Below are 27,433 nucleotides of genomic sequence, written 5' to 3'. Positions count from 1 at the left end.
AGTGATTGAATTTTTAAAGGTGAAGTAGGTTTCATGCAGTCGATATAACTTCTGAAACAAATGACAATAGCAATCTTAAGGTAAAAAATTCAATATTTCTTTTCTTACCACCAACTAAAATATACTTTTATACTATTTACATTTCAGTCTAAGCAAAAATAATGGGTGGGGTAAAAAGAACATATGTATTTTAAAATGCAATAAGTGAGTTTATTTTAATAAAACAAACATTTTATTAATACCAAAACACCAAATCAGGAATCAACTAAATTTGAGAATTGGATATAAAAATTCCGAAGCACTGAATTATTTTTTAAATTACATAGGAAAGATGACGTCCTGCATTAATACACATTAAAAGTCTTTTTATAAGTTCTCTGTAACTTTTATCAAAGTGTCCTTTAATACAGTAACAATATCTTTATGTATGTAGCCTTCATATCTTCAAGTGCACAAGATTTATGACAGTAAACTTAATTTCAAGTACCCCTATAAGAAAAAGTCACTCGATAAATCTTGTGAGTGTGCAGGCCAATGGAGATCGCCAAAATGTGAAATCATGTGATCAGGAAACATTTCTCTAACGACTTCTATAGATGCATTACTTGTGTGGGCTGTGACTCCATCATGTTGCAACCATATTTTTCCTGTGAGGACAACCAAAGCTTCCAAGTTGTGGTTGCAAAAATATGCTTAGAATTTCCACATAAGGTTGAGAATTAACTGTGACAGTTGCACAAGCCATTTAAAAAATAAGGCCTAACAATACCAATTTTCGAGATGGTTTTTATGCATTTCTTGTGTTTTGTTAGCTGCCCAATCGCGGCAATTCTGCTTTTTTACAGATCCATTTAAATGGATTTGAGCTTCATCACGCAACATTAAAAGCGCATTGTCCTTTTCAATAACATCAAGCATTCTCTCACCAAAAAAAATCTTCGTTGATCCAAATCATGTTCGAGAAGGTTCAGAACAATCATAAGCTTGTAAAGATTTAATTTCAACTCACGTGTCAGGATGAGATGTAGCGATCGACGTGATATCCCCACGCCACCTAGTCGGGCAGTGAGAACTTTGAAGAAATGAGGCTCCTTTGTAGAAAGTTGCTATTAAAACTCAACGATCTAACCTACAAAAAGGCGTCACTCAGTGGTCACTGACAACTCACCTCCACTGATACTACACTACTCATCCATGCATTCTTTTTGCGCCATCCTGTATCACAATATAAAAAGATCAAAAGGTGACAACGTAATTGTATATGATTATCGTTATTAGTTATTGTAGGCAATGTGGATTTGAATTGTTACTGCTAAAATCATACCTAGAGTCTTATAGTTTTAAAGGAATTAATAACATATTTTACTTCAAATTTATATTTTGGTTTAGTATGAAATACTTATAGAAATGTGTAATTACTTCATTAAAGTTGCTTAATTCATTTTGATGTTACTTAGCATATCTTGGAACTGTATTAATATAAGGTTAATAATAAATGTATTGATCACTCCTTTTGGATCAGTGTAAACTTGGCTTACATTCTTTAAGGTAAGTTTGTTAATACTTTTTGTCGTTATTCTCCAATACAGAATTTAAGAACTTCTTATTTTCCATGTAGATGTGAAGTGTATGATAATTTGGATTTAAAATATCTGCTTTCATTGGAAGTTGTATCTAAATTTTTGGTCGTTATCAAAAAAAGGCATGCAACACAACACAATTAAACACAAAATGTATTTGTATTATATTCAAGTTTATATCAATGTTTGATTTCCTTCTTTTACACTGCAATGCATTGTAAATCAAAGGTTTAGTTTATTCAGTGGATTTATAAATTTAACAACTTATTACAGTATAGATAAAGCAGTTTAATCATTTCAATAATTAAATTTCATTCATTTTATTTCTATTTGTGTTTGGTTTAATGAACAAAGATAGTTTTTAAATTATTGCTATAAAACAAGTTAATTAACACTACTCGTAATTTTTTTTTTTAGTTATTTTGTTTTATATCTTAATTTACTTAATTTTTGAGTTACTAAACTTGTAATACAAGAATTTTTCAAAACGTAACCACTATTTATGCATAATATGAGAAGTAGTGGGATTAGCGCCATGATGACATCGCTGTGTATATTGGTTCAATGCCCTTCTAAGTGTACAAGGTAGAGCATCGTACATTCATGCATTTCCAGTTATAACATTGAAACAGGAGTGCCATAATAGAAAATCCCACTAAGAGTAAAAGAGCTTAGTGTTTTGAGGTTTCTCAGGATGAATAATCACTCAGCAGCTGAGATTCTTTGTGTGTTGTGTGTGGTTTATGCCCCAAATATTGAGTGATGTTGTATTTCATCAATGGGTGCGGTTTAAAAAAATGGAAGAACAAACATTCATGAAGAAAGAGTGGGAGGTCTTGTCTTTTCAGTGACAACATATTGAACAAAGTGAATGAAAGTCATGAGAACTGTCGCTTCACAGTTACTGAACTTTCCAATCATTTTCCTGAATTCTCTGAGTCTTACAAGATAGTGACAGAAAAATTAGCCCTTCACATATTTTGTGCTTATTTGTTGCTTATTTTTGTGTAACGACATCAAAACCAAAAAAATAAGTTCTGTCATAGACTTTGGCCAAGTTCAAATAGGACATTTTTGATCATCTGTCATACAGCCTGGACTTGGCTTCTAACAACTTTCACCTCTTCCCTAACATGAAGCAGTGGCTTTCATCTCAGCGGAGCACCAATGATGAAGAGCTGAAACCGCCATGACAGGTTGGCTACATACACAGGCTGAATCTGTTTGGTGATTGTGTAGAAAATCAGAGAAAAAATATATGTATTTTTCAGTTATATATAATAATGTAGCGTGACGACCACACGTAATTTAATTTTTAATGTTCTCGGGTTCTAACTCGGACATGGTTACTAAACAAGGATATTGTGCCTTGCTCTCCACCTCCCTAGGTAACTGTAATCTGTTACCTTTGTGTAGCAGAGTTGCTGGAATCTGCAACTCCTCAGCTACTTATCAGAAAATCAAGTTTAAATTTATATACATTTGAGGTTTAAGTTCAGTCTCATTAAATTTTGAAAAAAGGGCACTCCAGAAAGAAGGAGTATGTAAAAGCGAGTCGAACGCTCGTACCGCCCAGTGAATTGTGATTATCATCAATGACATGACATCACTTCTTTTCACTATAATGTTGTCTTGTAGTGGTCTTCGGACCTATCTACGACTGAAGAGACTAAACAAAGTCGAAACAACAGAAGCACACCTCCATCCTGAAAGACGGAATGGTTGTAATTTATTGACGCAGGCTCAATCAATTTAGAACATGCAAGCCACGCCGGAACGGATTCGGACACACACGAAACGTAACGTGCGCCGACATCAATACTCGGAGAGGTTGATGTTTTGGTTTTGAATTCTAAATGTAATTAAAAACAATTGGCAAAGGGTTTATCCCTTTCAACCTTATAAAATGATAACCTGTAATGGCGTCAATAATTCCCCCATCACTATTACGCGCAACCGGGTTAAAGACGTGGGGCACGCTGATTTTAATCGCAGCTATCAACCAGTAAAAGCCATCTTGGCTATGGGAACCCACACGATCGCCGGATAAGCAGATTGCTGGACACGAATTGTGAAATAGAGCCTAAACGTGCAACTGTTTGATGGTACAAACGATCTTGAACGTCTGATTGAGAAGACGACCTCATATCACCGAGGATTTAAGAACTACACACCCTACCGCAACACCTTATACCAATACAAATTTTGAGTGTTACACACTAGTTAGGTGCAAGTATTCAACACTTCACTTCTATATTTAAAATTCTAAATTTTGAAGGTTTGTGGAAAGAAGCAAAGTGCTATGAATTTGGGGTTTACATCAGGTAAGAACGCCCTAGTGGCGGATCGTTTCATCCAATGTAAATGTGTGTTGCCTTGAGCAACACCAAGAAGTACCATCTGTTTTCGGTCTCAGAGCTAAAAAGCTCGTACCTCATCAGGTGTACACTTTAGTACACGACAGATTTTAATAATTAAAGGTTAACTTCAGATGAAGAGATTCTGAAGTATAAAATTTCGAAAACGAATTAAAATCAATTGAAACTTAATTCGGTCAAACTTGTAATTTTGAAATTTTGGAACAAACTGATTTCTGAGTTCACGGGGGCACACCCGAGTCTGTATTTAGAACGGTGTTTGATATTTATTGAGGAGAGAATGTTTACTAAACAAGGATATTGTGCCTTGCTCTCCACCTCCCTAGTAACTGTAATCTGTTACCTTGTGTAGCATAGTTGCTGGAATCTGCAACTCCTCAGCTACTTATCAGAAAATCAAGTTTAAATTTATATACATTTGAGGTTTAAGTTCAGTCTCATTAAATTTTTGAAAAAGGGCACTCCAGAAAGAAGGAGTATGTAAAAGCGAGTCGAACGCTCGTACCGCCCAGTGAATTGTGATTATCATCAATGACATGACATCACTTCTTTTCACTATAATGTTGTCTTGTAGTGGTCTTCGGACCTATCTACGACTGAAGAGACTAAACAAAGTCGAAACAACAGAAGCACACCTCCATCCTGAAAGACGGAATGGTTGTAATTTATTGACGCAGGCTCAATCAATTTAGAACATGCAAGCCACGCCGGAACGGATTCGGACACACACGAAACGTAACGTGCGCCGACATCAATACTCGGAGAGGTTGATGTTTTGGTTTTGAATTCTAAATGTAATTAAAAACAACATCAGCGTGCCCCACGTCTTTAACCCGGTTGCGCGTAATAGTGATGGGGAATTATTGACGCCATTACAGGTTATCATTTTATAAGGTTGAAAGGGATAAACCCTTTGCCAATTGTTTTTAATTACATTTAGAATTCAAAACCAAAACATCAACCTCTCCGAGTATTGATGTCGGCGCACGTTTACGTTTCGTGTGTGTCCGAATCCGTTCCGGCGTGGCTTGCAATGTTCTAAATTGATTGAGCCTGCGTCAATAAATTACAACCCATTCCGTCTTTCAGGATGGAGGTGTGCTTCTGTTGTTTCGACTTTGTTTAGTCTCTTCAGGTCGTAGATAGGTCCGAAGACCACTACAAGACAACATTATAGTGAAAAGAAGTGATGTCATGTCATTGATGATAATCACAATTCACTGGGCGGTACGAGCGTTCGACTCGCTTTTACATACTCCTTCTTTTCTGGAGTGCCCTTTTTCAAAATTTAATGAGACTGAACTTAAACCTCAAATGTATATAAATTTAAACTTGATTTTCTGATAAGTAGCTGAGGAGTTGCAGATTCCAGCAACTCTGCTACACAAGGTAACAGATTACAGTTACCTAGGAGGTGGAGAGCAAGGCACAATATCCTTGTTTAGTAAACATTCTCTCCTCAATAAATATCAAACACCGTTCTAAATATCGGACATGGTGATGGAAACTAGCCCAGATCAATCAGGTTGTTGTAATAAAAATGCTCTCCTCGGTTGGCCAAATAAAACAATTTAATTTATTGTGAAAACAATTTGAATTTTATTACATAATTTAAAACCAGTTCCAAACCAATTACAAATTTAGAACGGGAGAGAGAGCGATTTCACGCGAGCTTGACACGTTCAAAATCCCGACACGACTGCGACTCAGAACAACGAACTCCAGGGAGCAGCGTTGTACCAGACGCTACCTCAGCAAAATTCCTGCTTGTTTACCACCCAGTAACTGCGCAGCTGCTCTGAGTATGGAAAGTTACCAGGCTTACTGCTGACAGACCTGCACTTACAATTCATGTGCTGAATTAAACTATATATCTTCTCCACCTGCACTGCTTAACCTAATAAGTCTGACTGCATATTTTCATTACTCGTTACTACAATTAGATGTTATGCTGAATAAAAATAAAATATATTACTGATAATTTAATATTTTAAATTGGCTGATTAAGACCGCATACAATGTTACCGGTCTGGTTTTAGAACTATATGCTGGGGGTCGTCACAATAAAATTGAAATCTTCACGGGTTTAATTTTATTTCACAGCAGAGATTGCTTTCTCAATAACCTTCATATTTACAACTTTTTACCCCCAAAATTTGAAAGTACCTTGTTTTAGTTCATAAGTTTAAGATATGTATAGGAGTAATATATAATAAGGTTGGGTCTGTACAGGCACGGCTTACACCAAACAGCACCCTGAAGAAGCCGGCTAAGGTGGCGACAGTGCTGCCTATGCCAGTAAAGCAATCATTGCTGCCACACCGTCAGAGCCAGCCTCCCCTTTCCCCAGTTGTGACCAAAGCAGTTCAGCCCATTACACCTAGGCTAAAGTGAGTTATTTACACTTCTTGCTGGGATAAAGGCATTATGCTTATATTAAAATAATTTCTTAACCTTGATAAAATTTGCAAAAAGCTCTTTAATTAAACCATTAATGCATTTGGTAAATTCTTCTCTCATTACTGGCATATTTCCTAGTAAGTTAAAATTGTCTAAGGTTGTACCTATTTACAGAAAAGGTATTGTAACAGACATTCAAAATTATCGTCCGATTTCAATTTTACCATCAATTTCAAAAATTTTTGAAAGAACCATGTACAATAGATTGGTCAAACATTTAGAAATAAATAATCTTTATGACAAGGAACAACACGGTTTTAGAAAAAATAAATCTACTATAACTGCATTGATAGAATTCACTGAGTCTGTAATAGAGTCAGTCGATAAAAATGATAATGTAACAGGAATATTCATGGACCTATCAAAGGCTTTTGATAGCATATCTCATGAAATTTTACTTAACAAATTGCAAAATTTAGGTATCCATAATATTCATTTAAAGTGGTTCGAGTCATATCTATCTAAAAGAGAACAATACGTTGAAATAACTCACATAAAAAATAACAAATTACTAAAATTTCAATCCAACACCCAATTAGTAAAAAATGGAGTACCCCAGGGGTCTATTTTAGGTCCTATATTATTTATATGTTATATAAAGGATATGCCAAACTGCCTTAGTAATCTTGAAAGTTCAAAAAACCAGCTGTGCCTATTTGCAAATGACTCAAATCTCATTATATCTGCAAAAACAGAAGTCGAATTGGAGATATCTGCACATCTGCAACTCTCAAATGTACAAACATTTTTCATTGACAACAAATTAGTTTTAAATACCGATAAAACTAATTTTATTTCTTTTCATACAAAACAAGACAGAAAACGTTTAAATCCTAACATATTGATAAACGATTCCAGTTTGGATCAAGTTTCCTACACAAAATTTCTCGGTCTAACAATATACAAAAACCTTAGCTGGAATCTACATATTGAACAGATAATTAAGTGGATAAATTCTGGGTTATATGCTATCAAAAGACTTTCTTATTTATGCAGTTTGTCAGTACTAAAGATGGTTTTCCATGCACATATTCAATCCCACATTGCATATGGGATAGGAGTGTATGGAGGAACCACAAACCAAAACCTAAATAAAATTCTAATTTTGCAAAAAAAAGCACTACGAATGATGTGGAAAATGAAGAAGGACGAGTCAGTGAAAAATAATTTCACTGAACTAAATATTTTAACAGAGCATAGCCTTTATATTTTGGAATGTGTTATGTATGTTAGGACCTATCAATCTAAATTTAAAATTCATTATGAAACCCATACTTACAATACTAGGAATAAGAAGGAATTAGTAATACCATGACACAATTTAGAATTTTATACAAAAAAAACTTCTTATGCAGGAATAAATTTTTTTAAGTCAATTCCAAAAACAATAACAAGAGTTGAAGATATTAAGAAATTTAAATCAATATTAAAAGATTATTTAGTTAGAAAAGCATTTTATTCATTTGAAGAATTTTATTCAACAACATGATCTACTATAATCATCCAATTATGTAACTTAGTTGTAGTGACACTATTTATTGTACCCATGTACATAATGTAAATAAAGATATTTTGACTTTTACCTTCTGATTGGTGAACAGTGAAAATCAGCATTGGTTCTAAATTAGTCAGCATTTTTAAGAACATAATGCAAATGCAGTACATACAGGGAATGTACAATGGAATACAAATTTAATACATAAAGCTGACCAAACAATGGTTTTGCAAGATGTTTAACTTTTTTCACCACAAATAGTTCTAATAGGTTTTTCTTGTAGAATAAAAATTTGTTGACAAGAAGAACTTGAACCCCAGAGAACGATACCATAAGTCAGCAAACTTTAGATCTGAGCATAATATACAGTGAGCAATGCACTCCTGCTTACAACAGCTGCAAGTCTCATCAACATGTATAATCCTTTACCTACCACTAACTTTGAGCTCAAAGTAATCATCAAAGAGAAAACCCTTGACATCTGTATTCTCAATGTTCATTGGCAAGTCATTAATGTAAATGTTAAAAAGTATAGGTCCAAGAATAGAACCTTGTAGTACACTATACTCAACACTTCCTTTGATTTAAGTCCATCATAAAAAAACTGAGTTCTATCAGACAAATATGAATCAATAAGTTTTACAGAACCAGGTTCAAACCCATAATAATAAAGTTTCATATTCAATACATTAGGCTTTACAGTATGGAAAGCTTTTGACATGCCAAATGATCTAAAACTAACACATAACCATCTTCCAAAACATTAACAGTATGATCTACTAATTTAACAACAGCAGTACATATACTACTTTTAGGCTTAAAACCATATTGATTATCTGAAAATATAGAGAGGTCCTCAAATAATGACATATTTTTTCATGTTGTAGAGATTCAAATATTTTTGATATTACTGGTACAATTGATATTAGTCTATAGTTAATTTCCAATTGTTTATATCTGTCTTTGTACACTGGAACAACATAGTTTTTAAGATATAATATACACTTTATATCTATAAGTGTATATAATATATGAATATAATCAGCTTTGTTATTTTTTATTGAGTTAAAAGATAAATTAACTTTTTAGGGTTCTATGGGAGAAAGATTTGTTCCATTCTAGAAACTATTATTGTATCTTAAATACTCTTGAAGGTTAGAGAGTTAGTAGTGTTTTTTAACTTTTACCTATTAAGCCAAAAACAATTTTATAATGTGTCTTTATAACAAATAAAAATAAGACTTACAGAGTTGTAAATTTAATAGTTGTAAATGTGCAATTTGTTATCATTTAATTGTTTTCATTTCCACAGGACCACAGATTCAAATGATGTAACATACTCGGAAAACATAATTGATGCTAATTCTAAACCAGAAAGGTAAATATCTAATCTTTAACTTTATACATGGTTTATTTTAGGAATTTTAAGCTGAGTTGAGTGTAGGAAAAGGTTTTAAATCAAGTACATGTCTGTGGTTTCGAAGGTCAAATAACTCTATAAAATGTCAAACGTGTCTATGTTATGAGTAATGTTAACATTGCTCCTCCTACATGGACATATTTAAATTTACTGTTTATTTTAGTTATAAACTATTACATTCACAAAATTATTCACAACATTGATCTAGTTTAGAAATTATAAAATTTAATACAGGGTGGCGCAAAAAGAACGCATGGATTTTAAAAGGCTATAAGTTGATTAATTTTAATCACACCAAAATTTTAATTACACCAAAACAATCATCAATCAATCCAATTTGAGAGTTGGGTGTTAACAATTATAAAAGACTTAACTAATTTTTAAAAATAACATCGGAAAGATGGCGTCCTCCTGCATGAATACACATTAGAAGTCTCTCTTCAAAGTTTTCCATAACTTTGTTCAATGTGTCCTGTGATACAGCGGCAATTTCTTCACTTATTGCAGCCTTCAATTCTTTGAATGACCGAGGTTTACGACGGTAAGCTTTGAATTTCAGGTGTCCCCATAAAAAGAAGTCGCACAGCGTCAGATCTGGCGAACGTGCAGGCCAATGGAGACCGCCGAAACGTGAAATCACATGACCAGGAAACTTTCCTCGAACGACAGCCATACATTGATTACTCGGGTGGGCTATGGCTCCATCATGTTGAAACCATGTTTGTTCCATATCAACCCCCAAAGCTTCAAGATTTGGCTGCAAAAATGTGCGTAGCATTGTCCATTGTCACGTAACGTTCAGAATTAAAAGTGACAGTTTGGTCACGCTCTTCAATAAAATAAGGTCCAACGATGCCAATTTTAGAGACCCCACACCATACTGTAACTTTAGGACAATGCAGTGGTTTTTGATGCATTTCCTGTGGGTTGTGAGCTGCCCAATAGCGGCAATTCTGCTTGTTTACTGAGCCATTTAAGTGGAAATGAGCTTCATCACTCAGCATTACAACATTATTGTCATATCCAACGACATCAAGCATTCTCTCGCAAAAAACTCTTTGTTCGTGAAAGTCACGTTCATGGAGCTTCTGAACAATCATTATCTTGTAAGGGTGGAATTGTAACTCACATGTCAGGATGCGCTGTAGCGATCGACGTGATATCACGAAGGTCGGATCACGCCGTCTAGTCGAGTGGTGAGGACTTTCAATTGCTGAGGCTTTGACACTTTCAACATTTTGCGGAGTTCGCGCCGTACGAGGGCGACCAGTCAATTTACTCTTCAACACTGATTTTGTTGTACGAAACGAGTTAACCCAATGAAGTATCGAGTTGCGATCAGGTACCGAGACATTAAACTATAAACGAAATTTTCGTTGAACAGTGATGACAGATTCATATGATTTGAAATAGTGTTCAACAGCGAACACGCGATGCTGCACTGCTCCATTGCTACTAAAACTGGACGCTCCAACCAACAAAATGGCGTCACTCGGCGGTCACTGACCGCTCCCCTCCACTGGTACTACGTTACTCAAATCTATGCGTTCTTTTTCCGCCACCCTGTATTAAGTAGTAGCTAAGTAATAAGAATAATTTAAGTGTATTTTGTCAAACAAGTATGGGAAGTACTTGAGAGGCCTTGAAAATTCAGATATTTTGGAAAAATAATTTTATTCAAAATTTTAAATTAGGTATTTGAATTAGGAAGCAATACAGAATTTTAAATTCAGTAGTTTATACAAGCTTTCAGTACTTGAGTCTTTAGAGTTAAAATCCAGAGAATATAATCTGGTGAAACACAGTGTGCACCAAAAACATGGCACAACATTATAACGCAAAAGACTAACTAAAACATTAGCTGACATGATGAAAGCCAACAATAAGTCTCATTTTAGGAGAGAGAAACCAAATGTAACAGTGTTACTGTCACACAATATAATGCACCAGATGGGTTTAGGACCTTGAACAAGTAATCAACTTATACTGTTAAATGGGTTAATAGATTAATAGGCATATATATTTATAAGACTGTAAAAGTTTTTTTTGTTTTTAGGTTCATAATAACTTGTGTAGTCTGATAACCAATAATTGTTCTGTAGGTGCCGATTGATGTCACCCATACCTGATGATAGATCTTCGCCTTTGTCATCTCTCGAACCTGATGGTAATATTTTACACTTTAGTATTTATTATTATGTTGAGATTTTGTTTTTGTTTTACAGAACAGTTTTTTCCTAAAGTCCTTGTGTGCACAATGTGTTTTGTATTATATATAGAGTGAATATAAAGTAAACTTCTGCCATTTGAAACCTCTGTGCCACTTTTCCAAAGTTGTGGGTAGAGGTCAGCTTAATATTTTCAACCAGCAATCCCTATCTTGTGAACCATAAAATTATAGAGCTCAATGTACTAAATCCAATGCTTTTTACAAAAAATGTGATCTAAATTTGTCTAAGTTGAAAGTGTGATTTTTGAAGTCAAATTAACATATATCTTAACTGTTGGATTTATAGAAAAACAAAAAGGCTTAAGGTATTGTTGTGTACGGGTTACGGGGAATCGGAATAAAAGACTGAATTAGTTTACATCATCGACTGTGCTCGGTTAAGGTTGGAGGGTAACAGAGAGAGAGACAAGGGCAGGACACTGGAAGTGGTAGGTGGTGTGATCTGGTGGCGTGATGAGAACAGCCAATGGCATTTATTCAAACTAATCACCCCATATGACGTCACAGCATCATAGATCATACAGTTGGGTCTTTGGCTGTGGCTTTAACTTGCCCAGTAACAATTTATAATATGTATAATAATTATTATTATAAATTATTATTGTAATTCAATACATTACATTTCCTCCCTTCCAAATTTCAAAATAAATTGAATTCACACAAGTCATAGATAAATTAAACAATACAAGTGTAATAATAAAATATATAATAAACACATATAAATATAAATAACACATATCATTATTAAATGTCATCCTTAAGTACTGTAAGTTATTTACAAGTTTAATTTTCTCTACAGGTTTCCTAATACGAGTTGGGTATCTGTTTGTATGATCAGCTGTTCTAGTGACAGGAGAAGGAACAGCTGAGGGTAGAGAAAGACGTGGTCTAGAATGAGGGGTAGTGATGTGACATGGAGAGGTATGATGCGGTGAGGAGGGGGAGAGACCAGCTGATCTAGTGAGGTCAGTGTTACTAATTCTGACTGGGCTTGGAGTTTGGCGGACACTGAGCGCCTGTGTCTCACGCTCCGCAACTGTACGGTCCTGAGATGGTGGAATTTGACTGTCACTGTCAACAATACTACTGTGTAGTCCTATCAGCTGATCAATATGTCTACTCCAAATTAGACCAGTTTTTGTCATAAACAGAATACATTACATTATTTAAACTGTTTTATTACAATGCCCTCTATCCATTTGTCTTTAGAGCGATAATCTCTCACTAATACAGATTGATTTAGGAAATAGAATTCTCGTTTTTCTACCGCCAAAATATTCTTTTTGTTTGTCCTGTTTTAATTGCACAGTTCTGGCTATATTAGGTCTGAGTAAATCTAGCCTGCATCTTAGTGGTCTATTAAACATTAATTTGGCAGGTGTCTTGTTTAGTAGTGCTATGAACGGAGTTTCTGTAATCAAATAACATCCTATTCAAGGCTACTTTAGTATCAATATTTTCTTGAAAAGCCAATCTTTATTTTACGTTTAGCATACTTAAACTGAGTTCTCAGCCTGACCATTAGACTGAGGATGATAAGCTGGTGAAAATGTATGTCTTATACCATTAAGTTGCATGAAATTTTTAAATTCAAATGGAGGTAAATGGTGGTCCATTATCACTATGGATAGTGACAGTAATCCAAATCTAGAAAATAGTTCTCTTAACTTTTCTATAGCTAGCTTAGCTGAAGTAGAGCCTACTTCAAATACTTCCAACCACTTAGTGTAAGCATCAATTACTACCAAGTAGGTCTTATCTTTGAAAGGACCCAAGTAATCAATATGCAATCTTTCCCATGGCATAGATGGATAGTGCCAAACATGTAGATTACTCTTACTAGGACTAGAACGTTCCATAAGGACAGGAAGAGCAATTTGTTCGCTAGGCTTTCAATGTTTTCATCTATATTTGGCCACCAAATATAGGATCTTGCTACTGACTTCATTTTTACAATTCCCAAGTGACTCGCGTGTAACTCATTTAATATGTAGCTACGCAACTTGTTAGGAACAACAATTCTATATCCCCACATAACAATGCCATGCTCAACTGTTAGCTCGTCCTTCCTTTGGAAATAAGGTAACAATTCCCTATTCTCTCCTGACAAAAATTTGGCCATCCGTACATCACATAGTTATGTATTTGTTTTATAATAGGATCATTTTGGGGTTTCAGCTTTTACATCTTCAAAAGTTAAAGGTACTGAACTTTCAGCGATACAGTGTAAATAGGTACCTTTCCACCTTGGTTCATTGTTATTATTTACAACGTGTTTAGTGCTTAATGGTAAGCGTGATAATGCGTCTGCGTTACCATGCTTTTCTGACCTTACATACTGTACATCAAAATTGTATCCACTTAAAAATAATGCGTTCTTTGTAATCGGCTTGCTGCGAAAACAGGTAAAACCACTTTTTCGGTCCAAATATGCTAATTAAAGGTTTGTGATCAGTACACAATGTGAATTTTCGGCCATACAAATATTGATGAAATTTCCTTACTCCATATACTACTGCTAAAGCTTCCTTATCTATTTGTGAATATTGACATTCTGCTGGTGATAAAGTACGAGAGTGGTATGCAATAGGTTTCTCAACGCCTTCAGGGGTTATGATACTAAGTACGCAGCCCAGCCCTGTCGAGCTTGCGTTCTACTGCTAGTTTTACAGGCAACTTTGAATCATAATGCGCCAAAACTGGTGGCTTTAGTCAAAAACATCCTTGACATGGCTAAATGATTTGAGACATTTTTCATCAAAATCAAATGGCACGTCCTTTTTTAACAAGTTGTACAACGGACTCAAGATTGTTGACAAATTATTGATAAATTTCCATAATAATTTACCAAGCCAATAAAAGCTTTGACTTGAGTGACAGATTCAGGTACAGGTGCTTGATTTATAGCTTTAATTTTAGATTCAGAGGTATGCAGTCCATCTTTATCGATACTAAAACCAAAGATACTCGATTTTGTCTACAAAGAAACGTACATTTATCTTTCTTTACGGTAAAATCCTTTTTCACTCAGGCGTTTACAAACCTCTTGCAACCTACTTACATGAGTTTCGTTATTAGGTGCGGTGATAAGAATATCATCCATGAACACTGATATGCCTTCTAAAATTATGCAAAGATTGTTCAATAACTCTTTGAAATATGCCTGGGGCTGATGAGATTCCATAAGGCATTCTACAATATGAGAAAAGACCCTTATGCGTGCTAATTGTACATAATTTTTTGTGACTCACTGTCTAACTTTAATTGCATATAGGCTTGACTAAGATCTATTTTAGAGAAAGAAAACGTTCTCTATGCTGCTGTAAATTTGCAAATAAATCTTCTATTCTAGGTATAGGGTACTTGTCTACTTCTAGATACTGATTTAGAGTAACTTTAAAGTCTCCACATAACCTAATTTCACCGTTCTTTTTTAATACTGGTACAATGGGTGTTCCCCATTCCGAGCTGCTTACTGGAATTAACACTTGTTCGTCAACTAAGCGTTGTAGTTCTTTTTCTACCTTACTTTTCAATGAGAATGGTATCGGTCTTGGCTTAAAATACCTAGGTCTAGCATTTTCTTTTAGATTTAGTTTTACTGGTTCGCCTGTATACTGACCTAGTTTCTCAGTGAACACTTCTGGAAATTGATTAGTTAGCTCGGACGTCATTGTCTCGAAATTAGCCTTGTTATCTATAGGTCTGTTTATAAACACACAAGTTATTTTTAAATGAAATGTCAACTCCCAGTACTTTAAGCCAATCACGACCCATTAAAGGATGTGAACCTCCTCTAATCACATACAAATCTAAGCATTTATGTATTTTCTCATAGCAAACATCAACATTAACTTTGCCCACAGGTATAATAGGTTCATTAGTGTACGAACTCAAAGTTAGGTCGTTTTCTAACAATTTACAAGAACTAAAATTATTTTCATAAAAATCCTCACTACACACTGTGACACTAGCTCCAGTATCAACTTCAAATATGGTTTCTCGACCTTGCACTAGGACTTTAATCTTAATTGGGTCAACTCTAATTCTTTTACGGTGAGTTTCATTTACTTTAAATAAAATTCTGTATGTCCTCGACATAACTCTCAAGATTTTCATCACTCTGAACATAATTCTTAGAATTATTTGAATCTGACAGTTCTGAACTATCATTTACAAAATTATGTTTCTTATTAATCTTTGTTTTTCTTGTTTTGAAAATTAGACTGATTAAGATATACCTTTCTTAACTTTCGAAAAGCTGATTGTCTGGTAACTTACTAATTTCAGTAGATCGACATACCTTAGATATGTGATTTCTTTTACCACATTTGTGACACACAACACCAAACAATTTGCACTGCTTACCTATAGTGACCACACTGCCCACAGCAGGTACACTGCACCTTGACTTCGTGCCTTGCGTTGTAGCTCGCGCTGCCACCGCTGCCGCCGACTCTCACATGTGGGTGGTGTGATGCGCTGCCATCCGCTGGACCCGGCTGCCGCCGTTCACTGTCAATGCCGCCGCATTCTTCTCCGCCGCTTCCACTGAGCAGACGATTTTCACAGCCTGGTCGAAGGTTAGGGTGGTCTCTCCCAACAGCCTCTGCTTGGTCGACTCACTCCTGATGCCGCTCACCAGTCTGTCTCTGAGATAGTCGTTGAGGGATGCGCCAAACTCGCAGTATGCAGACAATTTCTTGAGGCTGGCGATGTACTCTGCGATGATTCTCCTTCCTGTTGATTTCCTTTTGCTGAATTTGTACCTTTCAGCTATGAATGATGGCTTCGGGTACAAATGGTCCTGAATTAACTTCACTAATTCATCAAACTTTTTCACTGAAGGTTTTTCCGGCGTACATAAATCTCGTAACAAACTGTACGTTTCACACCACGACTGTTAGTAACGTACTAACCTTTTTGTCTTCACTAATTACTGTTACAGTCAACGAATAATTCAAATCGTTCAACATACGAATTCCAAGTTTCTGCACTGTTGTCGAAGTCACCGATTCCGCCAATAATTCCCGCCATTTTTACTGTTTCACTAAATAAAGACGAAATGTTCTAATTTACGACCTTGTCTTCCAACATCAAAATGTACCGATTTTGAGTCCACGTGACGCCAAACTACAGACACACTTCCTCCCACTATAATTTTCGGGAGAAATTATTTACGCACAATCGAACAGGTTGCATTGCACTCGCGGGGATCGCATTAATACCTCGTCGCCAATTGTTGTGTACGGGTTACGGGGAATCGGAAATAAAAGACTGAATTAGTTTACATCATCGACTGTGCTCGGTTAAGGTTGGAGGGTAACAGAGAGAGAGAGACAAGGGCAGGACACTGGAAGTGGTAGGTGGTGTGATCTGGTGGCGTGATGAGAACAGCCAATGGCATTTATTCAAACTAATCACCCCATATGACGTCACAGCATCATAGATCATACAGTTGGTCTTTGGCTGTGGCTTTAACTTGCCAGTAACAATTTATAATATGTATAATAATTATTATTATAATTATTATTGTAATTCAATACATTACAGGTATCTTTCATTAGACCGCTTGAAGTGTGTTGAAGCATTTTTTTACTGTAGAAAAATGGATTGTTTTAAAATTCTCAAATTGCAGTGTCTATCTTACCCATCATTTAGAATTTTTCTCATAAGATTTATCAAAATCACTCATCTTATTCCTAATTATCTCTATTGATTTTTGTGTTAGTGTAATCTTTTTTCATTTTAATGATACAGCTTTTTGAAATTGTATGTGCATTAATCATTTTTATTTTGCTTAGTTCATTTATTTTTCTTACTGTAGTTACTAAATTTAAAGTTTTTGATATAGCTCTCATTTTATGTTTATTTTGTAATCCAGTACTTGATTCAACACAAAATTCAACAAGATACTGAAGTATTTCATTCAAATTAAAAATTTATAAATGCACATGCCCAACATATGGCTTGAAAGAAACACTATTGTTTAACGTATTTTTAATAATATGTTAAGGCTTGATAATGTGCCTCAATGTATTTATTTAATGTAGAGCTTCACTAATATGATGTTGTTATAGATAGGGGTGTGATGTGAGAAAGATGAACCTCTCTTATTAGCATTAATCATTACACCAGTATGAAAGTGGAAGGTCTTTGTAACTCCTTGGTCAACAGTTTATTTATTATTCTCTAAGGTGTCCTGGTAATAGTATAGGTGACAATGATATTTGACATATGGTAAGAAACTTGTTTTGTCTAGTGGAGGAGGCTGTGACAGTGCTCTCTCGCCAGCCAAGTGTGGGGTCTCTAACCGACTGGACGGAAGACCAAGTATCACTCTCTGAGCAGGTTCTCCTAGAACAGTGCATCACTTCTGGCATGCCCAAGACAAAAAACGGGATAAATCCGTCTGTCGGAACCACTCCGGCAGACGTAGACGCAAGACACGTAGAGAGTAGTGACCGCGACATCATGAAAGAGAGTGGAGACACATGGAATGAAGATACCAGCCCTACATTCCCCAGCATCAGCCTCACAGCCCCTCTCATAACCAGCTACAAGAGTCTCGAAGAGGATCCTATTAAACCGGAGATACAAACCGATTCGAGGATAATTCAATTAGAAGCTGGCAAGGTAAAAAAGACTTCCCATCACTTTTTTACATGTAATAAATAAAGTTTCATTAAACAATGTAGACATGAAATATACTCTATTTTATATATACAGGGTGTTCACAAAAGGGTGTCACAAAGTTCTGTGGCTGATGATTCTAAACAAAAAATTTTCTATAAACATGGATTGAGTAATATGTCATGTAGCTGCTAGCCACCATTTTGTATTTTTTAGAAAAAAAATTATAAATCTAGAAGTAGTACAGTTGCAAGGCATCAGATGTTTTGCATCAGTTATACAAAATTAAAAAAATACCAACTATTTTGCAAATTTTATAACAATTTGAATGATACTTTTTTCACAAAAATTCGTCAACGCATAACTGAGTACTACCACTTTAGAGGTACTACTTTTGGAGACTGGACTGGAGTTCATTTAAAGTGGTTTTTCTCTTAGTTGTCATAACCTATAATAATAATAATAAAGATTGATTTATTGCTGTATCCACAATGAGTACAATATTGCATGGTATGCTTCAAGTAAATACACAAATAAAATTTTGTAAATTAAATTCATAAACTAATTCTCAAAAAATACACATGAGCTGTGCATGTACCTAAACAATGTTAGAACAACAGAGCAACAGGTTTCTTACCCCAATAGGCGCCTTAACATCCTCCCAAAATGTGGTTTTCTTTTTTCAGCACATAGGTCAATAGGCAACTTGTTGATAAGTCTGGCCCTTGATGGCAGGAATTCAAAAGTCTGGATCCTGTTTTGTTTGGATCTCAATGCGCCCCACTCTCTAGTGTTGTAGTCATGGATGTCCCAGGTCAGACTTTTGTCAAAGTGAATTCCTAGGAGTTTGATGCTGTTCAGTTCTTCATTGACAGTGTCATTTAGCACAACTGATGGACTCTTCTGTAGCTCTCTGTGCCCTGAAAATAAGTTAAGTTGGATTTAGAATTGTTTGTCTGCAGATTGACGGTTTGATAAAAATTGCAATCATGATGAAAACATTTGATTACCAGGATGCTTTGCATTTGCCCTGAAAACAGTGAGTGGTGCCATCCGCATATTGGATCATTTGGCCAGATGATATGGATTTCCTGAGGTCATTGACGTAAACTGAAAAAAAGAACTGGGCCGAGAATTGATCCCATATTTTATAAAGGCATTATTTGATGAAATACCATTTATATGAATTTGTTGGAGATGGCAACACAGGTACCACTCAACCCACGAGAGTGGTTTGTCTCGTATTCCACAGTCATGTAATTTGGAAATGAGAGTCATGTGGTCCACATAGTCAAATGCCTTAGACAGGTCAAGATACACACTGAGTGTATGTGCTTGACTGTCTATGCCCTTCAACACGATGTCGATCAGTTGAGAGACAGCATCATTGTGTGGAAACACTGTTTAAGAAGCCACTCTGCACTCTGACATTTCATAAACATCTCTAGAGTGCTTAGCCTTTAAGTTCCAGATCACTGCAGCCACCTCCTCCTCTGTAACAGGTGTCAACATCATCAATGCTACTTAGGTGCACAAACCTCCGCCATTGTTAGAGTTGACAAATGTGCGCTACAACTTCTCACTGCCACGCCTACAAAAAAATGTATCAAACATGTTTGCTACCCTAAAAGGGTGTTTTGTTAACTTTTCCCTCAGATGTCAGTTTCATTGTAAACACAAAGTTTGTATTTTTACTCAATTGATAATATTTTTTGTTTTTTTTTATATTTTGAAATTTTTTATTTGTTGTTATTTTTGAAAATTGATAATATTCTTTTAATTTAGCCATCACTACTAATATTCCAGTTCTAATCCAGCTACTTTTACAGTATTTTTGTTTCTTTTTACCATTTTTTTTCTGGGGGCATCCAATATCCAAGTAATATAGTAATACTCTATTGAACGTTATAAACATATTGTAACCTCCCAAACAATTCCCAAGGCAGCCCCAAGTTTTTTTCTTTCAAAAGCCATGTCAGCGAGTTCACAGACCAGTGCAGATTGAATGTTTTCAACAGATCCCCTAACTTCCGGGTTCTAATGTCTGTTGTGTAGAGTGCATCGACATTAAAGTTGCTTACAACAACAAATTATCTATTTTACTAGTAAGCACTTCAATATCACCATTAAGGGATCTGTAGAGGCCTTTCAGAAAAAAATTAGTTATTTACATTGTAATTAAAATGGATGCAACTACAAAATCTTTTTTAAACCAACTGGCAATGCATCCAATTTCAAATATTCCTTTTCTGACAAACAATGCAACATCTTCACCTTTTCAATTACATCGAGCAAAGTACTATTTAAGTAATAGTTTTCCAGCTAGAAGTGGTGAAAATTATCCTTGTTGAAGTGATGATCAGTGAAAAACATCACCTCAGGTATAATTTCATCAGTCATCAAATTCAAACTAAACATTTATTTGTAGTGGCCTGTGAGTTTTGGTGCAAAATTTGGAAGGAGTTTTTTTGTGTTCTTGACTATTTTTTGGAAGGCAGTGCCAAATTCCCACATCTATGTCGTACTTTACATAGTTGGTTTCCAAATGTTGATTTACTGCCAAAAAATGTCTTTAGTTGATTGGGAACAGAAGTTTGTGACACTCTGCATATATATATATATATATATATTTGAAGAAGAAATGTTTAACCATATGGAGAAAGAATACAGCTGATTGTAATTTTAACAACGCATTAGAAATTCACCTAGATAGAAAGATGTCCCCCTCAGTAAATAAGTTAGTCACAAAACTGATCTGAAGTGTAATAAATGAAGAGGGTGTGAGCTGAAAGGCTGCTAAACAAATGTCATCATAGCTGCCTTATTAAGAATCTGACGTAAGCGTAGAGACAGATCATTGTTTACATTTTTGAGTCACCGTGAAGTGTCTTGGTCAAACCTAAATGAGTCAGAGATAAACAGATATGATTATGTGTTCTCTGTGATGTGGTTATTACTGCCATGCGATTGCTGTGAGATTGAAATTATAGTTATTAGTTGTCTAGCCAATTGGAAATTAATTTATTGAGATACATTTTTTTCAAAATATTCTAGAACGTAGTAATTCTGTTTAAGTCTGCTTGTTCATGCTGTATCTTGCATGGAGTATTTTCTATTGCTTTAGTAGTTTATTAGAATAATTACCAAGCTTTGCTCTTAATTGGTTTATTTGATTCATATATTGCCCCATGAATAAAGTCTGATGTTGCTTCCTGACTGTCACGAGGCAGATACCCTGCCCGCGCACTTTGCTTCCTCTGTCCTTCTCAATGATAAGTCTCCACAACTACTAACATTGTCCTGATCTATGACCTTGCTTAACTGTCAGCTCATATAGACAGCTTGGCTGTGGCATTTCACAGCACCTAATCTCATAGCACTTAAAAACGTATTTGTGTCTTAGTACCTAAAATTCGACCGTCTAATAAGGTTGATTCTCATAGTACCTAATGTCATAGTATTTAATCTCACAGCACCTAAAGAAATGCCTAAGAGTCGCATGGCACCTAAAGGATTGTTCCGGAGTTTTATAGCACTTAATATCACACCACCTAAAAGGAAGTGGTGGGGCTCGCTGGTGGGGTAGGCCGCCATCACTGCCTTTCACTGTCAGTGGCCAGTGGGCAACCGTCAGTTGTGTGAGTGGTGAGGTTACATCAGAAATATATTGGTCATTGTCCGAAATCACGACTTTGCTGTTCCACTTTTATTTCATTTTCAGTCAGTTTCATGTTTCCGATTGGTGCTGCATTTGCATGGAAATTTTCCTTACACATTGTTAAAGGTAATTTCTCACCTAACAATAATTGTGTAATGAAAAGGAGGAAAATCAGGTCCTTTATAAACAACCAATTATTGTCAAAGCCATCATCACTACCATTAATATTTGCTGTTAAGCCTCAACCTAGGCCTGATGGATATAGGACAGAGAATCATTGTCAGTTACATTTTTCAGTCTTGGAAGAACGTTATCTAAAGAAGATCACCATCACTTTGTATATTTTCAAAACTCATCATCATTCTCTTTCTCAGCAATAACCTCCAAATTAGAAAGAAAAGATATACTCAGTGTTCAGTAACAATATATTGAGTTACTGATGTAAACATGTCTGAAAAAGGTTAAGAAACTGGCTATGACAACAAAAGCAACAAAACCTAGTAGTGACAACTATTCACTAATAAATTAATAAAATGCCAAATGCTGTCAACTGCGAGGGTGGCTGTTGGCAGTTTAATCTCAGCAAGGATCATTTATTGCGGCCTTTACAGTGTCTGACAAGGGACTATTCCACCTTTGGGTTACATTCCGCTGGCACTACCTTCCAAATATTGTTGGACATGGTGATTGGGTTGGACCTAGAACCACATTTACTTATCTGGATGACCTGGTGCTGGTGAATATATTTTACGGGCATTTGGCTCTATTAAAAACAGTTTTTACTCGGTTATGAGAGGATAACTTAAGGGTAAGTATAGAAAAATGTCACTTTTGTTAGACACAACTGATGTATATGGGACATATTTTCAGTGATATTGTAACTGACCCGGTCAGAGTGCGAGCAATAGAGGAGTTTCTTACCCTCAAAACTGTGAGGTCTTATGGCAGCTTTTTGGGGCTGGTGAGCTGGTGTCGAAGGTTTGTTGGTGGTTTCGCCATACTTAACTGATCTTTCCAAATTCTTCAAAATAAAAACAGGTGATGGAACCTAGAGCAAGAAGCTTCTTCCTAAATAGTAGCTACTATTTAGGAGTTAAAAATTAAGTTGTGTTGAATGCCGGTGCTTTCGTATCCTGATTTTTGGAGGCAAGTTGACACTTCAAACCAGACTGGGAGAGAAGTTATAATTGCTATTCCAACCGGTTATATACTGACTAGGAGAGGAACTTCTCAAAAACATTGAAAGACTGACGTTGGTCTGGGCAGTCCTAAAGTTCCGACTATACATTTTGTTGCAATGACCAACCATATAGCTCTGAAGCTTAAGGAACTATCGAGTAGACGTGCTAGGTGATTTGGAGTCGACAACCAGTGCTAATGCCCTATCCCAACAACCATTAGAGTCTGACTACTTCTGCAAATGTTGCGGTCATAGTCGAAGATGATGGCCTATCCCAGAGGTCCACAAAATTGTGACTAAGGATAGACGCTTAAGAACAATGAGGCAACTCAGGTGTCGTGGTATGAACGCACTTGGGAAATGTCCTTAAATCTCCTCAGCATCAAATTTTTTTTCTTGTTGTTTCTTAGTTTTGTCTCCGTGAAGAAAACTTACACAGATCTTTCGGCAAATGGAAGCTAAAGAAAGGTCCTATCTGTAACCTGTGGGTACCACCCGCCCGCAGACCTGACGTGGTGGAGAACCATGACAGTCCTTTGGCTGGTCATCTGGATATTAAAAAGGCCAATGTAATGTCCAAAAAGTAGAATTGGAGCTAATTACTATTGGAGCTAGTATGTAAGGTCCTGTTCAACTTGTCAGGAGAAAAGGCGTCGCCATAAACTCCAGCAGGGAAAATGTATTTCAGAAAACCGCAAGGCCCGTAGCACACTGTCTTCGCTGACATTTTGTGCCCATTGTCAATATCAAGGGGTATACCGTTTCATCCTCGCATTCAAGGTCACTTACAGCAAATGGGCCGAGTTAAGTCCTATATTTCTGCAATTGGTAATCAGTATCTTCAAAGTTTATGGAGAAATCCTACTATGGTATACACCGGAAGTTTCGATTACAGACTACGAGGTGCAGTTCGTTTCAAAGTCATTTAAGCAACTAACTGAAAATTGAGTTTAGGAATACGGAATTATAGTCCCTAATCAAACTCCGTCGAAAGAGCATACCACGTCGTCAAGATTATGTTGTCACAGTTTGTGAAGGGCTGGGACTCACTGTTTGGATAATCCCAGTTTACGATGAGTACAGCGCCTCACGATTCAACGCAATTCACTCCGGCTATGTTCTGTATGGGTCGCGACTAAGACTCCTACTGGATCTCCGAGGTCCAGTATTCACAAACACATTGGAGCCTAAAGAGAAAATATTAGAGCAAATCCATGGCGAGCGGGAGCAGATGCTCAAACAGATTCACGATAGATACTGGTAGAATTTAAGAAGTGCGTTTGAACGGCAATTGAAGCATTACAACCTCGTCGTAAAATTGTATATGAACTGGGAGACTTATGCCAGATTTACGTCTTATCGTCGGCAGCGGACGCGATCGTGGGCAAGTTAGCTAAACAAAGTCAGGGGCCAGTAGCGTAGCCAGAAATTTCGTTCGGGGGGGGTCCGAAACTGGAAGATCCGGGGGACGTTTTGTGTGTTATTTGCCAATGAGTTAACTGGTAAAAGGTAAATACCAAAAATATGGAGCTTTAGTAACTACGCCTTATAGAAAGTGGAAAGATGTAATAAGCAAATTCAACTCTCACAGCAACTCTAGTACCACAAATTTTCTTATAGCTACAGAAACTTTACGAAGTTCGATTCTGGCCGAGTATAAGGCTCCAAAGTGACGTTGGATTCACTGGATAAGAAAGAAAAAAGAACAAAACAGAGCTTCACTCAAGCATATAATTGACACAACTATATTCTGTGGAAAAAATTAAATACCCCTTCGGGGACATTGGGCCACTGACGGCCGAAACCCTTTAGAAAAAGGAGGGCAATTTTCGAGCATTGCTCCGGTACAGAATCAAATTAACGGTCGGAAAATGTACTATGTTGCTAAAAATGTTACTAATACCAGAAAAAACTCTACTGATTAGAAAGTTCGGCTACTTTGGATTTCACTGATTGAGGTATTTATGAATGAGTTATAATGACGATTTTTGTATTATTACACTGTAGACGAGTATATAATTATCGGAAAAAATCTAAAAAATCACTTTTGGTCGGAAATTAAAAATACACCTGAAAAACTCTAATGATTATAACTTCAACTACTTCGGACTTCGGTTATAGAGGTAAAGTGGTGTTTTGATTGAGTTAGGACGACGATTTTGTTATCATTAAACTGTACTCGACTACCTATATAATTATCGACAAAAAATCACTTCCGGTCGGTAAATACCGAAGAAAAGCTCTCTACAGATTCAAGTTTTGACGATTTTGGATTTCACTGGTTCAGTGGTTGAGGTAAAAGTGGTATTTATAATTTTGTTTAGGACATTGATTTTAGGTATTAATTCAACGCCGACGAATAAATATATAATTATCGAGAAAAAAAAACAAAAATAATCACTTCAGATCGGAATATACTAAGGAAAATGTAGGCAAAGACAAACAACCTCAGTCAGTGAAATCCAAAGTAGTCGGAACTTCTTATCAGTAGAGCTTTTAAAGTGTATTTTCGACCGAAAGTGATCTTTTATATTTTTTTCGATAATTATATACACGTCTACAGTTTAATGACACTAAAATAAAACGTCGTGACTTAATTCTAAGCAGCCATTTTACGTCCCCCAAGACGAATTTGAACGAAGTGGTCGCTAATTTAAACTGTCCAAGTCCAAGTCGGGTCGCTAGGATGGCCTCTGGGCGCTCCTCCTGGTCTGTGGGCAGTATCTGAGCAGTTGAGCTCAATGACTTGCCTGTCAACTGTACCATTTGCTCCTGCAGCAGTCTATCAGTTGGTCGGTGTGCCACTGAGGGCCACAGCTTCATTGAAGAGCCGGGTGAGGGCGGTCAGCTGCGCAGCTATTTCAAGACGGCTTGTAGGCTGCGCTGGGCGGGGGCGGCTGGTTCTGATGCTGCATCAGCTGCTGGCGCCTCCGTTTGTTGCGGCAGAGTGGCTGGTGTATGTGGCCACTCTAGTTTCTGCCTGGGAGTCGCCCTGGGCCTCTGTGTGACCGGAAGGTCAGCCACAGATGCCGGCGGGCGAGGAAGTCGGTTGGCTGGGTTCTGGGGTTTCCTCCGGCGCTTCTTCTTCTGCGGCATGTGGTCCTCCAGCTTCATTCTCCGATACGGAGTCCGCTGGTGACTCATCTCGCGCTGGTCGCTTGGGCGGCTGGGCCGTTGATCGCCTCGCCGCTGGTTTGGTAGGCCGGGACTTGCGGCCTAATTGGGACAGCTGCCGCTCTGGCCTCCTTGTAGGCTGGACACCCACGATAGTTGGCGTTGTGATCGCCGCCACAATTGCAGCAGTGAACCCTTCTCCGTCGAGACTTTGGGGCAGTTCATCTTCAGATGATTTCCCCCCCCCAGCGGACACATTTTCTCGGCCTCCCGCAGTTGCCGGAGCCGTGGCCAAAAACCTTGGCACCGGTAGCACTGCGACGGGCCGACCGGCTTCTTGTAGATAGTGACTGAGACCCTGACATGGAGCAGGCTTGTCACATTGTTGATTTTGGCAAGCCCGCTTAGTGTCAGGATTCTCTCTCGCTCACTGTCCCTGGTCAGCCGTGCTCAGCCAGCTCCTGGTAGGTCCCCCTGGCTGTCCGAAGTCGTGCAACCTCGTCGACGGCGAAGCCCTCGTCAGTTAAGACATCGAAGAGCTCCACATCATCGGTGTCGGGCCAGTCCGCTGATCACAACCTTAAGCGATCTTTCACGCCCAAGGTTGTGACTGTAGAAGGGCAGCTTCTTGGAACATAGGTACCGCTGAACTGCCCTGAAGTCCTCCACGGTGGTCACTTTCAAGCGATAGTGAGCACCGTGGAATGTTGTCGTCAGGCCGTCCCGCGCCAACTCCTCCAACTTCTTGGCGTGGGTAGGCCAGTCCGGAACACTGTCCAGGAACAGCAAGGGTATCCTGGGCGTAGGAAACCGAAGCCGTAGGTTGGTCAGATGTCACAGTAGAAGTGGTGACGTTGTGGCCTTTAAAAAGGCCCTTTGCTGGAGCAACGACCTTCTTAGGCGCCGAGCTGGGCAGGTAGAGAGCTAGGCCTCTTAGCTGGCTTCCCGGCGTTTCCAAAGGCACGCTGTGCCATCTTCTGAATATGTCACTCATGTTGTTCCAGTAGTTGTTTACACAACGAGCGCTGGAGGTCGAATGTTCGCCGTGTTACAATTTAGGTTGCTTTGCGACGTCACGTGGACCGCGCTCTATAGCAATACCGTGATTACACTACACTATCCGAAAGGCCGAGCCCAAAAGTATCGTTTTGATACTTTATGATTTAAACGAAAGAACAATTATATTTTTAACAACGGTCACTTTAATCAATTAAATCAATCAATTTAATGTTTGTAGACAAGAGTAAATGATAACTCTCCTTTTTTTCTCCTGCTCCATGCTTTA

At 37.2% G+C, this 27,433-nt stretch overlaps 1 protein-coding gene across 2 annotated transcripts in view; it reads left to right on the top strand.

Moving 5' to 3' along the window:
- The window catches only part of LOC124369250 (adenomatous polyposis coli protein-like), a 182,286-nt gene that overhangs the window by 123,282 nt on the left and 31,571 nt on the right, over positions 1-27,433 (top strand). For both annotated transcript variants that reach the window (XM_046827142.1, XM_046827143.1), the window contains 4 exons: positions 6,191-6,348; positions 9,226-9,291; positions 11,436-11,500; positions 17,826-18,199. In XM_046827142.1, the coding sequence (XP_046683098.1) occupies positions 6,191-6,348; positions 9,226-9,291; positions 11,436-11,500; positions 17,826-18,199 (663 nt within the window). The remainder of the gene's footprint in view (positions 1-6,190; positions 6,349-9,225; positions 9,292-11,435; positions 11,501-17,825; positions 18,200-27,433) is intronic.

The sequence above is a fragment of the Homalodisca vitripennis genome, chromosome X (genome assembly GCF_021130785.1).
Source record: "Homalodisca vitripennis isolate AUS2020 chromosome X, UT_GWSS_2.1, whole genome shotgun sequence".
NCBI lineage: Eukaryota > Metazoa > Arthropoda > Insecta > Hemiptera > Cicadellidae > Homalodisca > Homalodisca vitripennis.
This window is presented reverse-complemented; position numbering and strand designations above follow the sequence as displayed.